Below are 16,665 nucleotides of genomic sequence, written 5' to 3' on the forward strand. Positions count from 1 at the left end.
TTCATTTTTTATATTTCTGTGAGTCCTTTCCCCATTTTTCTGCCTAGAATATTTCAGGTGTACTGAAGTATTCATCTGGAAAAAACTCGGCACCAAGTTTTTATAACTATATTTGTGTCAACAGCTGCAGAGTATATACACAAAGATATATAATAGGTGTCTGTATGGATCTTCATAAATGTAAATTTAAATCAGCATAAGTATGTATAAGTATATTTCACACACTTATATGGCCTCATTTCTAGTGGACAGCTTATATAAACATGTGACTTTTCATTTAGTCACCATATATACAAAAGGGTATGTATTAACAATGAAGTAACAGTACCTTTGCACTTTTCTTTCTTCCCCCTTCCTTCTTTTTTCCTCCCTCCCTCCTTGCTTCCCCTCCCCTCCCTTCCCCTTTTCCTCTGCCCTTCTCCCTGCCTCACAGCCATGCCTGGTCAACTTTCCAGCCTTGTTCTTTTTTGCCCCTTAGGCACTGTGGTTAGTTGTCAACTCCTCTAATGTTCCCTTGTCCAAGCCACAGGTACGATTATCTACATTAGTACAGCCATTTCTCCCCTGGTGTCACTAGACTAGAAGCTCCATGGGGTCAGAGACCATATGTGTAGAAACTTGTTTCCCTAGGTACTAGCGTAACACTGGACAAAGACCAGGCAGTCAATAATTATTCTTTGGATGGATGGATGGACGGACTGACAGGTGGACAGATAGACACATGGATGAATACATAGATGGATGGGTAGTGTCTATGACTCTGAACAGTGGTTTTTCTAAAACACAATTCTCACTTGTTTGCTTACAGTTTTTCACTATCCCCCCATCCCTCTCGGTATAAGATGCCGATTCCTTAAAATGACCTATAAGCCCTTTGTGATCTGGGTTCTGTTTAGCTTACTGGCCTCATCTCTTGCCGCTCTCCCGTTGTGCTCAAAACCATAGTCGTCTTCCTTCCCGTTCTCTCTCAGCTGTTCTCTTTGCTTGGACTACCTCTTCCTCCCAAGCTTTTCCCTATTAATTCTTCCCTATGTTTCATAACAAAGCTAAATATTTGCGAGCATTTACTAATATCCCATCCCATTCGAGTTTTACAGCACCCCTGTGAGGTAAGTATCATGAGAGTAGGTGATGGGATGAGAAGCTCTATAGCTGATGCTCTAACCCAGCTTCCATTGCTTCAAAGCTTGGCATGCTCCCTGGACCAACAGTATCACATATATTCCATTCCCCATCAGGGAGTGACTTGACCACCGGAGTCTCAGTTCCCTCTTCTGTGAAATGATTTTTGTAAGACCTGTGCCATAGACTTACTGCCAGGATGAAGAGAGCTGAGGCACGTAATGTGCTGGGTGCAGTGCCGCGTGCCTAGGGGATGGTCAGTTCGTGGAACCAGGTATGGGTAAAGGGACTGCTGCATTGGTGATGGTTGGACTCAGCACACCCCCAAGGCTCTTTTTTTACATGGAAAAATTTATCTCTGATAACCAGATAAGCACAAGCTTTGCTAAGATCTCCATTCCTGTTTATTTCCTTGAGTGTCATGTCCAGGCTCACCTTCCTGTCTTTCGGAAAGCATTTAGTCCCTCTGTTGATTAACAAGAAACTCAGGAGAAGGCAGGAGCCAAACCCATTTGTCATCTTTGCTCTCCTGTGGCTCCCACCACTGATAGTCATTTTCTCCAAGGAAGGGAGAGAGATGGCACCATCTCTTGACAGGTCCAGGAGAAAGTGTGTGAAGGGGTGGAGTGCTCACCGGGCACTCCCCGTCAGCAGGAGTCAATGCTCCATGAAGCTCTCGCTTTTTTTTTTTTTAAGATTTTATTTATTTGATACAGAGAGAGACACAGCGAGAGAGGGAACACAAGCAGGCGGAGTGGGAGAGGGAGAAGTATCCCCGCTGAGCAGGGAGCCCGATGTGGGGCTCGATCCCAGGACCCTGGGATCATGACCTGAGCTGAAGGCAGACGCTTAATGACTGAGCCACCCAGGCGCCCCAAGCTCTCACTTTTTAAACCCAATATTAACAAGATAGGAGATTCTTCATTTCACAAACATTTATTGAATGTCCACTTTGGTCACTGTCTGTGGACCAGGTGCTATATTAAATAAAGGCTACCTGAAATTGAGTGAAACAGAGGGATAAGAGGCAAAAGCATAACTGTCTTATGAGATCTTGGTGACAATCAGATGAATAAATTAATGGCTAGGGAATGTGTCTCACACAAACTAAAATGCTACCCTCAGTAAAGCTCTGTGAATAAGTGATATGTATGTGCCAATACCCCACAAAGTTAAGAAAATCAGGAACTCCACTGAGTTGAAGAGTCTACAGGAAGAAAAGCTTCAGCCTCATTAAGGAGGCTTTGACTTAAACCACTGGTCACTTTTAACTAGCCTTTGCTGCAGATAATGGATGGACCTTGCCAAGGAGTGCTGGAGAGAATCCTGTAGTCCTATCCATCTCTTCCTGCTCTGATGTGTTATATCTAAAAAGTCTTTGGAATTTTCCTCACACTCTTCCACTCCCTTTATTTCCTTGTTCTCTTCTCTTCATTTCCACTTGGTGTTTTCTCTCTTCTCCCTTGGCTGGGCAGAGACACAGAGATTGGAGGCATTTTTATAGCCTTCACTGTAGTAGCTTTCCCATCCAAAATGGTTTTCTGGTTTTCATATTGTGATTCCTATGATACTGTAACAGTACCACAAAGCCATTTCAGACAGAGATTGCCTTTTCTCTTTTGCTTTAGAAATATCCAGCATCCCACCTCCCACCAACCAGCGATGTAAAAGAAGAAAAAAAAATGTAGCTAATAGGACAATTTGAGATCTTCCATCCTACCATCACCAGCTGATCTGTATCTCTTGCTAGACTCCTTAAACAAATTAGAGCCAATCACTACACTGAGTCCTGATTACTTTTCTCAGCAGTGCAAAGGAGAGCTCTCTGAGGGTCTAGGACTAATGATCTCAGCAGAGAAAAATTCAGAAGTCGCTGCAGGCTGAGATCAGTGGGGATGAGGCATTGTCTCCCCAGGGAAAAAGTAGAAGAATCCCTCCTTCCTTCTCCCCCCCACCCCCTGCTGCCCCACCTTACCCAACCCTCCCCTTCCTGAGTCAGACTGGACAGAGCTCTGAGGAGCTCAGTGGTATGGAATGACCTCATGTGGCTTAAGAGGAGGAGAGATAAGATGGCTCCAGGGCCGCCTTCCAGCTCTGTCATTCATGGTTCTAGACAGTTTCCTCCCAGAATCCTCAGTCCAAGGGGAGAAATGATCTGTGCTCACCTCTTCTTTGCTGAAGGTTTCTGGTTCTTCTGTCATTTCATGCAGGTTGTACTGAAAGCAATACTGCAGGGATCCTAGTTTATTTTAGTGGCCTCTGCATGCAGTAGGGAGAATAAAGAGTATGAACTTCAAGATGAGACAACAGTGGGTTCTAATGCTGACCTTCACATCAAGCTGTGAGACTTTGATCAGTTCACTCCACATTTCTGAGCCTTAGTTGCCTCACCTCTGAGATGAGTCTTTGCAAGAAGTAAGCAAGTTCAGGGGACATATGGGTGTTTGGCAAATGTGTGTCCCTCCCTTCTTTCCATCTAAGGCAGCAAAGCCTACAAGTAGGATATGAAGAAGGAAAGTTGGGGCATTCACTAAAGAGTAAGATACTTATTGAATGTAGTTTTGACCAAATGTTTGGTGATTCATTCAAGATCTGTATTGCAGGGGTGGAGACGAGCTGGGTGCTATGCATACAGCTGATTCACTAGAACACTGAGAATCTTCCTTCTCCTTTCCCCTCTCTCTGAGCTCAAGTCAGGCCAGTCTCTCCTAGTGTCTACAGGGCTTTCAGGAACTCATACCCTCATCTCTTCTCCATAGGTCATCCAGATGTTGAACAGCCCTGTAAGTCCAGTGTCCGCACCTGGAGCCCAAATTCAGCTGTCAACCCACACACAGTCCCTCCAGCCTGCCCTGAGCCACAAGGCTGCTACCTTGAACTGGAATTCCGCTACCCCTTGGTCCCTGAGTCTTTAACCATCTGGGTGACCTTTGTCTCCACTGATTGGGACTCTAGTGGGGCTGTCAATGACATCAAACTATTAACTGTCAGTGGGAAGAACATCTCTCTGGGCCCTCAGAACGTCTTCTGCGATGTCCCACTGACCATCAAACTCCGGGATGTGGGTGAGGAGGTATACGGCATCCAGATCTACACATTGGATGAGCACCTAGAGATTGATGCGGCCATGTTGACCTCCATTGCAGACAGCCCACTCTGTCTAGAGTGTAAGCCCCTGCAGTACAAGGTGGTCCGGGACCCTCCTCTCCACGTGGATGTGGCCTCCCTCCTACACCTCAGTAGAAGATTCACGGACACGTAAGTGCACTCTCTGGATAGGGAGATGGTCAGATGGGTGGGCTGCAGACGAATGTAAGGAGGCTCAGAGAGGCCTGCCCTAGAAGAAGGTTCATTACTTCTAGGGATTCATAACCTGGCATTGACGGTAGAATTGTCCTAACACGGCAGGGTTGATATGGTGGGAATGGCAATGCACAAGGAACCAGAAAGCCTGGATTTTTGGTGAGAGCTCTAATGTAATGCTAACACTCCCAGACCTCTCTTAGTTTCCCCAACGATAAAATGAAAGAGGCTGAGTAAGATTAGCAACGAGAAAGTCATGTGTTATTCATGAAATTGGAAGAACTGACGTTTGCTAGTGATTTCCTATATATATATTTATTTAAAGATTTTATTTATTTATTTGACAGAGAAAGACAGTGAGAGAGGGAACACAAGCAGGGGGAGTGGGAGAGGGAGAAGAAAGCTTCCCGTGGAGCAGGGAGCCAGATGTGGGGCTCCATTCCAGGACCCTGGGATCATGACCTGAGCCGAAGGCAGACACTTAACGACTGACTGAGCCACCCAGGCACCCCTCGTTTTTATATTTAATTGAAGAAGATTCATGCACTGTGATTGCTTTTTCAGTGAGTGAAAAGGGCGTGAAGTTATAGCAGGATGTCTAGAAATTGAGCGTGTTTCCGCATATTTGCATGAGAATGTTCCTGGAGGGTGAACATAACTAGTCACAGTCCTTGTTTGGTTCCCTTTTCTGAAGTGGAAGAGAGGTTCAAACTCATTTGATCCTTAAGAGCCCTTGTAGCTCTAGGTCTCCAGGAGCCTTCTGGGATACTCACAGCTTTTATGTGAGATAGTGCTTGCCCTTAATATTCATTTCTCAAGCTATCTCTTCCTCAAACATCCTCAGGATTTATGTTTTAGGAAAGAGGCCACCTTACAGTGACCTCATTAGTGCTTTGCCTATATTGAGATCTTCCATCTTCTATATTGAGTCCCTTGATCTGTAAGATTCAGGGACTTCCAGACAGTGGGCTGAGATCTTTGCATCTTTTACTCATTTCATCCTCTCCATAACCACAGCCCAATTATCCTTCTTGTTTTACAAAGAAGGGAATGACAGCTTAGAGATGTGAAGTCACTTGTCCAAGATCACATAGTTAGAGAGTGGTAAGATCAAGGTTCTGTCCTAACTCCTAAGCCAGTACCTTCAACCAGTGTTCAATTAAAGATGTGGTTTCAACTTCTGCTTAATCTAACCGACCTAACTTGGGTACCAAGAGTCTACGAAATTAATCACCAAACGTTTGTTGAACATCTACTATGTGCAAGGGATATGGGTCGGGAACACTTTGAGTACTGGAGAGAACAATAGCTCAGAAGTCAGATACCTTGTGTTCAGCTCCAGCCAGTCCACTTACTAATTTTAGATAAATCCGTCAATCTCTCTGAGCGTTACTTCCCTCTTCTGTGTGATGAAAATGCTCAAGTCAATGGTTTCTATGCGCCTCTTGTGGCACTTTCTTTGGTTCTAAGATGATATAAGATCCAATCTCTGCTCTGTCTACGTGAAAACATTTGCTGAGCCAATCATTAATAGAAACCAAATTTTGGAGGAAACTTTTAATCTTTTTAAGAGTTAGAACCACTTTCAAACACTTTACCAGCACTCCCTTTTACATGCCAGCAATTAACGTGCACATCACAAGCAGACCCTTGCCCATTCATTGACTCAGAGATGAAGAACATCTGTTCAAGAACTCAGAGGGAACACTTGGTTTGTGTTTGAGAATGTACTTAAAATTTAAAGGATCATCTTGCCTTGAAAATATTCCATAACTCTGTCTCTTTCATCTTCTTGCTTGTCTAGAGTGGTAAAGTTCTATAAATATGCATCCACTTAAAATTTCTTTATAAAACAATGGAGAGAAGAAGTCATAGATGCCTTAAACTCTCAGTTTAAACACAGCTTTCATTTTTTGCCTGGAGGTGTGCGCCTGTAAGAGCTGACATGGGTTGGGTTGGTAAATGTGGATGGGTAGAAATTCAACTGAAGAAGTGAGAGCCCCCTGAGTTCCATTCCCAGATAGTCATGAAATTGCTCTAGGATCTTAGGCTAGTCGCTTACCCTTTCTGGCCTTCTGAGGCCTTTATCTATAAAGAGGAGGTTGTACTAGACTGGGGGTTCTCAAAGTTATATGCATGTCATGGAAATTTGGGGCATTTTAAAATCTCTTGTGTTTCCCCAGCATCCCCTCTCCAACCCCATCCCCCACTGCCCCAGGTACTCGATTAACTGGTAAGGGGGATAAAGCTGGGCCATCAGAACTTTTAAAATCTCACTGGATGATTATAATGTGGAACCATGTTTAAGAGCCACTGCCAGTTCTCAGAGTAGGGCCCCAGACCAGCAGCATCAAGACCTGAGAACTTAGGGCGAGTCCTTAGATCCCAGCCCAGACAACTGAATCAGAAACTCAAATATGGGGTCTTCCCAAATGACTCGAATGCTGGCTACAGTTTAATAGCCGCTGCTGTAAGTGATCTGTAAGGCTCAGGGACTTCCAAGGTCTCTTTCCCAATACTCATTCAATTTACAAATCTGTTTTGAGAACATTCTGTGTGCCAGAGTGTTCACTGGGAGCTAGGTATTTCAGGGATGACCCGGCTCCTTTCCTGTAGACACTCACACTTCGGTGCTGAAGCCCTTAACCACACGGTTAAAAACACCCAGTCCTGTCCCACTTTGCTTCCAGAACCACCACTATTCAGACACACACTCTTATGCTCCATTTGTTCTTTCATTCACTCAACAAATCTTTCCTAGGCCCTGCTCTGATGTTTCAGACACACGGGCTAGACTGAGGCTTTCACTGACTTCCTCTATGTCTTTCTCGAGTCCCAAGGAATTTACTGGAGACCTAGGCTGAGCTACATTTCCTGACCTGAATGTTGTCTGAGACTCTAAAAAACGTAAAACATCATTCCAAGTCAACCTACCATTTCAACCCCTTTATCTCTTGGTAATTCGAGTTCTGAACTCCAACACAAATACCTCTTTGTGTGTGTGTGTGTGTGTGTGTGTGTGTGTGGTGTATTTTGCTGCTTTCACATTTTTTCCATATCAAATAAATTGGCTCTTATACAAGTTCTATATAAAGACTGTTTTGGAGAAAAAGAGGAGAGAGGAAAAAAAATGCTTTCTTTTTCTTCCCTGACCCAACCCATTACATGATTCCCTTTGACCTTTGTCTTCATTTTTTTCTCTCAACAAAAATATTTATTCTTTCCTTTATCTATACTGGAGATAGTTTCCCAAGGTATGACATTGATGAAGGGAGAGGCTTCTGTGCTTACCCAATGGACACTTCTAGGAGACTGATTACTTTTGGCCAGGAAGAGGAAGAAATATGGAACTTCTCCATTCCATGGAAACCCATCCATTGAATGACAAATGACACTGGTGGAGGAAAAGGGGACCAGCAGCGACTTTGCCACTAACTCACCATATGTTGTTCAGACACATTGCATCGTGGCCTTGCTCTTCAGTTTCCCTCTTTGTAAAATGAGGGGGGTGACACATTAAACTCTTCTCTGTGGGTAGACATCGTCCTTAGGTGACAGGTGATTCATTCCACTTTTTTTGTAGTAAAAGGGACCTTTAAAAAGCCAGTAAAAGGGAGTTAGCAGAGACTGTTTTTAAGAATCAGTACCCAGAGGGGACCTCACTGATTCACTGGGATGCCCTAGTACAATGTGTAGTGTGTGGACAATAATAATAAAAATAACAATAATGCCAACCATTTGCTGAGTATTCTCTCTGCTTTAAGTGCCTTGCCAAATATTTATGAGGTAAAGCTCAGACGAAAAGCTGAAGCTCGGGAAAGCGATTTATTCAACCTAATACAGCTGGTAATGGCAGAGCCAGGATTAAAACCCACATCTAATTCCAAATAACACCTTCTCAACCATAACACCATATTGCCTTCTGCTGTAATAAGGCAAAGGCAGAATTCTAGAGCTCAAACATTCATCCAAGCTGGCTAAAGTTTGAGATGCAGCAAGTGGAAGATAGGATATGATTCATGAGCCACCAGCCCTCAATCAGTTACTGTGACCCACTCTGGGAGTCCAGCAACACAGTTACATGACCAGTTCCTTATGTATCTGGCTGGGAAGAAAGAACAGGGAAGCTTCTGTTTCTCAACTTGACTGCCAGGTGCTTTTGTACTGGCCACTGTGCTCCTTGGGTCTGCATAGAATCTTTAGATTTCTCAAAGAAGTAAAGACTCTGGACAAAACTAAGCTTTTTTTTTTTTCTTAGAGAAATTGAGGTATAAAGCAAACCAGAAACAATGAATAGCAGCTCACTCTTTTCATCTATGCATCTATGCATCTATCCGTCATCAATTCATTCAGCAAATATTTAGCAGTGTCCATCAGGTAGCATGTACTGTTAGGAAATGATGATACCGTGGTGCCAGGACAGGCATGGAGTCTGAGCTCATGGTGCCCACACTGTGAGGAAAGAGGGAAGCAGTGTTACCACAGTATAGTAATGCGCTGAAGGCAAAGACATAGACAAAAAGTGGCTTCTAACCCAAACTTGGAAGAGCCGACGTACAATTAAGGAATATAAACGTCCTGAGGAGTGGATTTTTTTTTTTCCTGTATGTCTGCTAGTGCTTTCCAAGTACCAAGAACAATTCCAGGTACAAAGTAGACAGTGAATATTTTTGAATGGCTGTTGAATGAAGAATGGGAAGGAGTTTAGTGGTTGAATAGAAATGGAGGAGCTGTAATTTACTGAGCACCTACTATATGTCAAGAACTTACTAAGAGTGTTACTTAAGTAGTCTCATTTGATTTGATCTGCACAGCAGCTCCACAAAGTAGGTAGTCTTCTTCCCAGGTTATAAATGAGGACCTGGCACTCAGGCTTTAAACAGCTGTCAACCTGCCTAGGGGGGTTGTATGTAAATCCATCAACTCCAAAGCTAGTGCTCTTAGTCATTCGTTCTCTGGTTGAACAGGTATGTTTGTGCCTCTCTCTTAGTATTTCTGATTTAGAACTAGAAATATTCTTAGAAGTCACTTCTCCCAATTGGCTTATATGTGTATCTCAATTAATTATTCTATTGATTTTTCTCTCACGTTCAGACCTGTTAACCTGCCAACACAATCTCTGTCTATTTTGCCTCAGCTTCTTGGCATTCTTAATACAATTCTTAGGGGAAATGAATAAGCATAAGGAAAGGATACACTTGTATGATCTGAGTGGAATTTCTTGTGAATATGAGTCCAGGTTTTATAAATCAGATCCCAGATCGGACTCTGGACTCTACATGCTGAGAAATCCCACCAATCAGCTCAAAAACTTTAGTTCATTTATCAATCCATTCACTTAGCAAATATTTCTTGATTCCCATCATGAGCCCAGCTACTTTCTAAGCATTAGGGATGCAGTAGTGAACAGAGCAGGAAAGGCCCTTGCTCTCATTGATTCCTATAATGTAGCTGGGAGACACAAACCAGAAACGATTGCATAATATCCCAGTTGGGTAGGATATAGTGACTTTAGAGAAGTGGTAAGGGAGGGCCTCTGATGAGGTGATATTTGAACAGAGACCAGAAGTGTCTCTTAGTGATTCATAATAAAGACTAACTGAACTGCCATCACTAAGTTCCTAGTCTGTTTGGAACATGGGTGTCTTATAACAGGATCCTTGGTCCTTGATCACTGTTTGGCTTGTCTTATATTTAACTGTGCTTGTGTTTTTGTTCCTTTTTTTTTTTTTTTCCTTTTCTCTCACTTGGTTCAGATTCTTAAATACAATATTTAGCATGCTCATATGTGACAGGATCAAGGTTCCATGAATGCTTGTTGAATGAATGAGTGAAGAATGAGTCAACAGTAACACAAAGTGGAACCTCTTGGAATATGGGTCTTATGCTTCCAGATCTTAGCATAACATTGACATGCGATGCCGTATTAAGCCTCAGAGGATTGGAAAAGTTTAGACCAAATCAGGGTCAACTGAAGGCATATGTGGCTCTCTCATGCTGTTTCTATGGCTCTCCAGCTGAGTCACCACTTCATTGTTTTTCTTAGTCCCACTTCTTTTCCTGGCTTTCTCTATGTCACCCAGGCATCCATTCTTTGTTCTTGTATGTGTCCATTTATTAATTCATTCATCAACCAAAGAGTGCAAATCAAATATAATTGTGTTCAGTAATACTTGTTTGGTTTAACGAGTATTTACTAAGTGTCTGTTCTGTGCCATAGACTATGTTGGAACTAGGAATAGAGCCCAGATTCCTAGCCTCATGAGCACACAGTTTAAAGGGATTGAACAGGCAAGGAATCAGGTAACTATTCTGCAACATGAAAAGCAGTCGAGGGCAAGGAGCACAGGGGGTGTGGGAAAACACAGGAACAGTATCTACCCCAGCTTGAGGTGGTTAATGAATGTTTCTCAGAAGAAGCAATGTCTAAGCTGAGACCTTAAAGATGGTTAAGAATTGATCATTGAAGAGGTTTGCCCTAGTACAGATGGTTGAAACCAGGTAGATTCTTCACAAACATTGATAAAGAAATGAATGAATGAATAAACCAACATACCATACTTTACGGCAGAAGTTTGGTCACAGACCAAACATGGAGTTTTGAGGGAGGAACATAGTCATCTGGGCTATCTATCCACTTTGGTTCTTAAATCTGTTTCACTCCTTTTAAATGCCCTACAGTACTCCATAGTGGGAATATGCTACAGGTTATTTAGCTGTACCCCTAATGCCAGGCTTTTAAATTATTTCATACATTTTTCTATTACAAACCAATGCTGTTGTCAGTACCCTTATAGGAACCTCCTTGTAGGCACATGTGAGCATTTCTCTAGAGTTGATACTGAGAAATGGTATTACTGGGTCGTCATCTGTGGGCCTTTTTCATTTTGGTGGGTACAACCTCTGGTATTCTGAGAGGGTGAACTATGTCATATCTTGCCAGCAGTGTGTGGCAGGACCTGCTGTTCCTCACTGTCACTACTACCTGGCAAAACAAAAGTGCTTTGTCTTTGTCCATTTCATGATTGAAAACATGGTTTCTCATTTATGGTCTTGTGACTGAACATCTTGAGTGAGCCTCTTTTCAAATTTACTGGATATCTGTACTTTCTCTTCTGTGACTTGTCTATGAATGTCTTTAATTTATGTCTAGCTTTTCATGTCTCTGTTTTCCCATCTGTTACACTGGGATTTTAATGTCAGTGCTCCTGCTTATCCATCAATGTTATTGGAATATAGGGTAGCATAGGTAGTCAAGAGAGAACTAGCATTTGTGAAGAAGTTACTCTCAGTGTAATCATTTATACATTGATATATTTTTCAAATGCTGATTTAGTATGCTCCCTGGCTGGGAACCATGTCACATTCTGAAAATACAATAAGGAAAACCAAACCAATTTCTGTCCTCCATGGATCCTGAATTTAGCCACTCTGTTAACCACCATCACATATGCAGATAAGCACCTACTACTAGTAGCACTAGCACTAACATCACTACTACTAACTACCATGTAGTGAATACATCCGATATGCTCAGTACTTTTATAAGCCTACTAACGAGGTATAGATATCAATATGCCTTATTTTTAGATGGGGAAGCTGAGATTCAAAGAGGTAAAGCCATTTATTTAAGTAAGATCTCACCATTAATAGATGTTAGAGTCAAGTTTTATATCTCCTTGCCTGACCCCCAAAGGCTGTTCCCGGCAAATTACTGAGCATAATCATCGCTGCGACAGGCAGAGCATAAGGTGGCATCTTGATGGATGGAGAAAGTAGATATTTCAATTGGCTTTTCTTGTTTCTAAGGAGCAATAGAATAAGAACACAAAAGAGAAGAAATATTTTCCTTTGTTTTTTGAACATTTAAGTAGATGAGGAGGAGGAGACTTGATGAAGTGTGGAGATAATCAGACCAGCGTGGTTTCCATTAATGTTTTGCTGAAATGCATGCTTCAGGTCAGACCTCTTCCTGAGTCGGTCCTTTTTCCATGCCAACCCAACATGGCCTCTCCTGCATTCTGATGTCCTGCCCCCAGGACTGATGAGCAGCATCAGGAGTAAGTGCTTTCTCTCCAAGCCCAGAATAAATACCTCTGTTCCTAGCCCAGGCTAGCAGGTTATATAGTCAGCATAATTTTACTCTATTTCTAGAAGCTGGGCATCATCTACCTATGACTCCCTCTTGTCTGTCTAAGGCCAAGTACCTCTTAGAATGAAATATGGGTTCTGGGAATATTAGAGTAAGCAAAGGATTTAGCAAAATCAACAGATCTCCACGGTCAGCAGCAGTATCCATAGAAGTGCTTGCTCTCTCCATACCTTCATGATTTTGAAAGCGTGAAGAGTTCCTGTTTGGTGCTAACACCACTGAAATGACTTAACTAAATTTCTGTGGGTCAGTCTGATGCACCACTGGACTTTAAACTGAGTTGTTACAGTGTCTCTTTAACAGATGTTAAAGAAGACCCACAGAGGCTAAGTGATAGACCCAAGGCTCCATTGATAAACTTATTCATTCACTCATTCAATAACAAGTGCCCTATTACATGTCAGTCTCCATGCTGGCACTGGGATTCTGAATCTTACAGTTGGATAGGAGGGCTGGGCTGAATAAATAGCTCAAATAAAAATAGAATTACAAGCTGAAGATTATTATTATGAGATTATAATGGAGTATAATCCCTCCTTGAATTAAGGGGGGATATATATAGAAGTCAAGACTGGAGAGGAAAACAGAGGCCAGATTATGCAGGGGGTGTGGCCAACTTTATGGAGTTTGGGTTTATTTGTTGGGAAATAGAGGAACAAACCAATCAGACCTGTGTTTTTTATAAAATTGCTCTGGGTACTGTGTGAAGAAAGGACTGAGGGAGAAAGAGAAAGTCCATCCAGAAGTTATTGCTCAAGTCTAAACTGGAGATTATGATTATTTGCATAGTGAAGTGGATGGTTTGGAGGTATGTTTTAAAGGTAGAATCAATAGTATTTAGTGATGTATTGCTTGAAAGGGTTTTAAGAAGGAGCTGTCCAATGACTTTCAAGTTTCAGGTTTGAATATTTGGAATGAGGGAAATGTTATTTCTGGAAATCAAAGAATAGATTTTAATTTAGTATGTTATTAGAGGGTGGGGTAGGTCAAGAGTCCCTTTGTAAAACAACGAGTTAGTGAAATTGGGTTGCAGTGAGTGTCTTGATAGCACCTACTTTTTGTTCTTTCGCTATTCACCCTGAGGGTAGGTAGGACGGACTGGACTTGGTTGTGCTGCTCTAATTCCTGATTTTTAAGGAAACAAATGAATAAGAAAGAGAAGGAAAATAACAGCTATCAGAGTAATTACAGATGTGGAAAGAATGGAGGAATTTATCTCACACTGTCCAGTGAGATTGGCAAGAAGAGTGGACAAAATCCATTCAGTCTGTGCTCAGAGATGATGAGAATCCTTTGGGCAGGTCTTAGTGGGTTTATGTTGTGTCTGTTCTAACAGGAACCCCAGACATTACTTTAGAGAGGCTGAATTCGAAATTAAGAGACCTGATTCGTAGGCCGGTACACAGCTGCCTAGCTGTGTGACCCTGACTGGATCCTTCCAGTGGTTTGAGCCTCAGCTTCTTCCCTTCGAAAAAAATTGGTGACGTTTCCTGTTGGTGCAGTCTTGCAAGGGGTGTCCTGAAAAAAAAAAAAAAAAAAACAGTGAGATAATGGGCTTGCAAGAACACGACGCAATCCGGGGAACCATAAAGCTTCAAATGTTCTGATTCTTTCTATTGTTTGGTTTTCATTAGGCTTGTTCTTGGCCAGGGCCAGTCTGGAGAGTATGTGTGAGAGGCAAAAACACAGACATGTACAGACACACACATGAAGCAGTTTCCCATGAAAGTCTAACCAGAGTGGCAAAGGTTCGGTGTCGGATTAGAAGAAAGGAAAGACAAATTGCACTGTAATCTCTGTAACTGAGCTAAAGAAAAAAAAGAAAAAGAAGAAAAAAAAAATCCCCCCGAAGCCCTGGCCATGGAATCAGACCTGGGTTCCAGCACTGATCTCCTAAAATCTTGCTGGGACCCTGGCCCGAGACTCCCCATCTGTGGACCCAAGCCTCCTTTCTGTAAAATGAAGGCATAGGTAGATGACTCTGCAGCACATTTTCAGCTCTGACATTCTGTTTGGACCCTCCTTGAGCTCTCATCTGCACTGAATGCCTCTAATTCTGTGAGGGTGGAGGGAGCAGATCACATGTCACATGAGCAAACAGGTCTGCACTGTGAGCTCAGAGACTGGCCATCTCTATAAAAAGCCTTCTAAGATTCACACTGGGGCTCTCAGAACTCATGGACATCCTGTCTCTCTCTTAGAGCCTGCCAAGCTCGCCCTTTGAGACAATTTCAGAATGTCTCTCTGTGTTTTTCCTGTTGGGTGGCATTTTGACTTGACAGTGAGACCCCAGAGGTGGGGACTAGGTCGTACTTGCCACATTATCCCAGCTTTTGGTGTGAGGCCAGGCATCAAGTAGATGGTCAGTAAATGTAGGTAAATTAAATGCATGCATGTATGCATGAATAAACCCTGTGACAGATCAATAAAGTCAGAAATTTATGATAATACAGATGATACATGGTATAATGGAAGCCTCTCTTTTAACTTCTAAGGTGGATTAGTTACCAGAGAATCAGAAGGGCAAAAGAGAATCTTAGAGCATGGTCCTTTCTTCTCTTGGGGCCTCAGATTCCTTATCCTTAAAGTGAAGGTATTGGGCCAGATGATGTAAGTTAGCCTTCCGTTCATCCAGCAAGTGTTTGTTTGGCTCTGTCTTTATAACAGACCATGGGCTAAGCAGTGGAGATAAATAAACCAGTCAATAAGAGAGTCCTAGCCCTCTACAAACTTCATCAAATTAATATAAGAAGTGAACAAATAAACAAGTGGTCACAAAATAGTGAGAAAGGTCATTGTGGTGAAAGAAGCAGATGGGTAGGAGCTCCCCATTCAGCTTACAGGCTCACTGAGCACCTCTGGAAGAAGGGTAGCCCCTAAGCCAAGGCCGGGGTGTTTAGAGAGGGATGGGTGTTGAGACTACTTGCTCCTGGCAGGTTGGGGGCAGGGAGGTGGAATTTAAGAAAGAGAGGTGGAGAGAAGCCAGTAATGATGGTTCTAGAGTGCCATGCCAAAGGGTCTGGGCTTGATCCTGAGGGTGGTGGGGAGCCACAGAGTGTTAGGCAAGAGGATCCTGATCAGATTTGGTTATAGGACAGGTCTTTGGGCTCTCGCGGTAAATGTAGGGGTGGAGGCACAGATTGGAAATGGTCAGGGAAGTAAGACACCGTTGTCAGAACTGGAACAGGAGACAGGCAAGGTGGGGGTGGAGAGAACTGGACACGCTGAGTACTGCTAAGGGGATGACATGCCTGGTGACTGGCACAGGGGGGAGGCGGGCGGGTGGGTCACGGCAGATACCTATGGTACTGGCATCTCGGAAACAGGGAACGTGGAGGCAGAGGCATATTTGGGTTGGGCTGAGAGGAGGACCCATTTCAGAATACCTTTTCCAGTTGCCAGCTATGAATCAGTGGCAGGAAGAGAGCTAGTGTTCACTCTGAACTGTAAAATTTCTTCCCTGTGAAGCGATGCAAGAGCAACTGAGGTGAGCTTGTGTATGTGCACGCACACGCATGTGTGTGAATGCCTGGTATGTGTGCCTATGTGCTCATGTGCATGTGTGTGCATGTGCGTGTGGTGCGGTGGGCAGACAGGACCTGTGAGTCCACCTGTTTTCATCATCCACTGATTCTCAAAGTGTAGTCCACTGTTCTGAAAAGGTGCCCCGGGGGGGTCATAGGGTTAATCTTCCGTAGCACTAATACCTATAACGTTACAAGGCATGGGCTTTGTTTTCTACCCAGGATTAATCATTCACTCATGGGCTTTAATACAAGCCAGACACCAACTCACTGTGCCTCATGCAAAGCAATGCCAGTCCCCCTCCCCACCCCACCCCCACTTTCCATGCTAATGCAGTCTTTTGCATTCTTGTCAGAGTGGGAAGTAGGTTTTTTTTTGCCCCAGCTTCAATATACTATGAACTGAAAAGTTTGGAAACTTCCATCCAAGGATGTTAGTAAAAAATACCAGGAAAGCTGAACTCTGCCATTAATTATCTGTATGACTTGGAGCAATTCATTCCCCTTCTCTGGGCTCTAATGTCCATCCCACAATTAGAAACTTGGAATAAGTGATACCCAAAG

At 43.1% G+C, this 16,665-nt stretch overlaps 1 protein-coding gene across 1 annotated transcript in view; it reads left to right on the plus strand.

Moving 5' to 3' along the window:
• Positions 1–16,665, plus strand: part of PAPPA (pappalysin 1) — a 237,419-nt gene that overhangs the window by 75,629 nt on the left and 145,125 nt on the right. The window contains exon 7 of the mRNA XM_045883010.3: positions 3,882–4,380. Coding sequence (XP_045738966.1) covers positions 3,882–4,380 — 499 coding nt within the window. The remainder of the gene's footprint in view (positions 1–3,881; positions 4,381–16,665) is intronic.

Source organism: Mirounga angustirostris, unplaced genomic scaffold, assembly GCF_029215605.1.
Source record: "Mirounga angustirostris isolate CCGP_5_RB_7025 unplaced genomic scaffold, mMirAng1.0.hap1 SCAF_15, whole genome shotgun sequence".
In the NCBI taxonomy this organism is placed as follows: Eukaryota; Metazoa; Chordata; class Mammalia; order Carnivora; family Phocidae; genus Mirounga; species Mirounga angustirostris.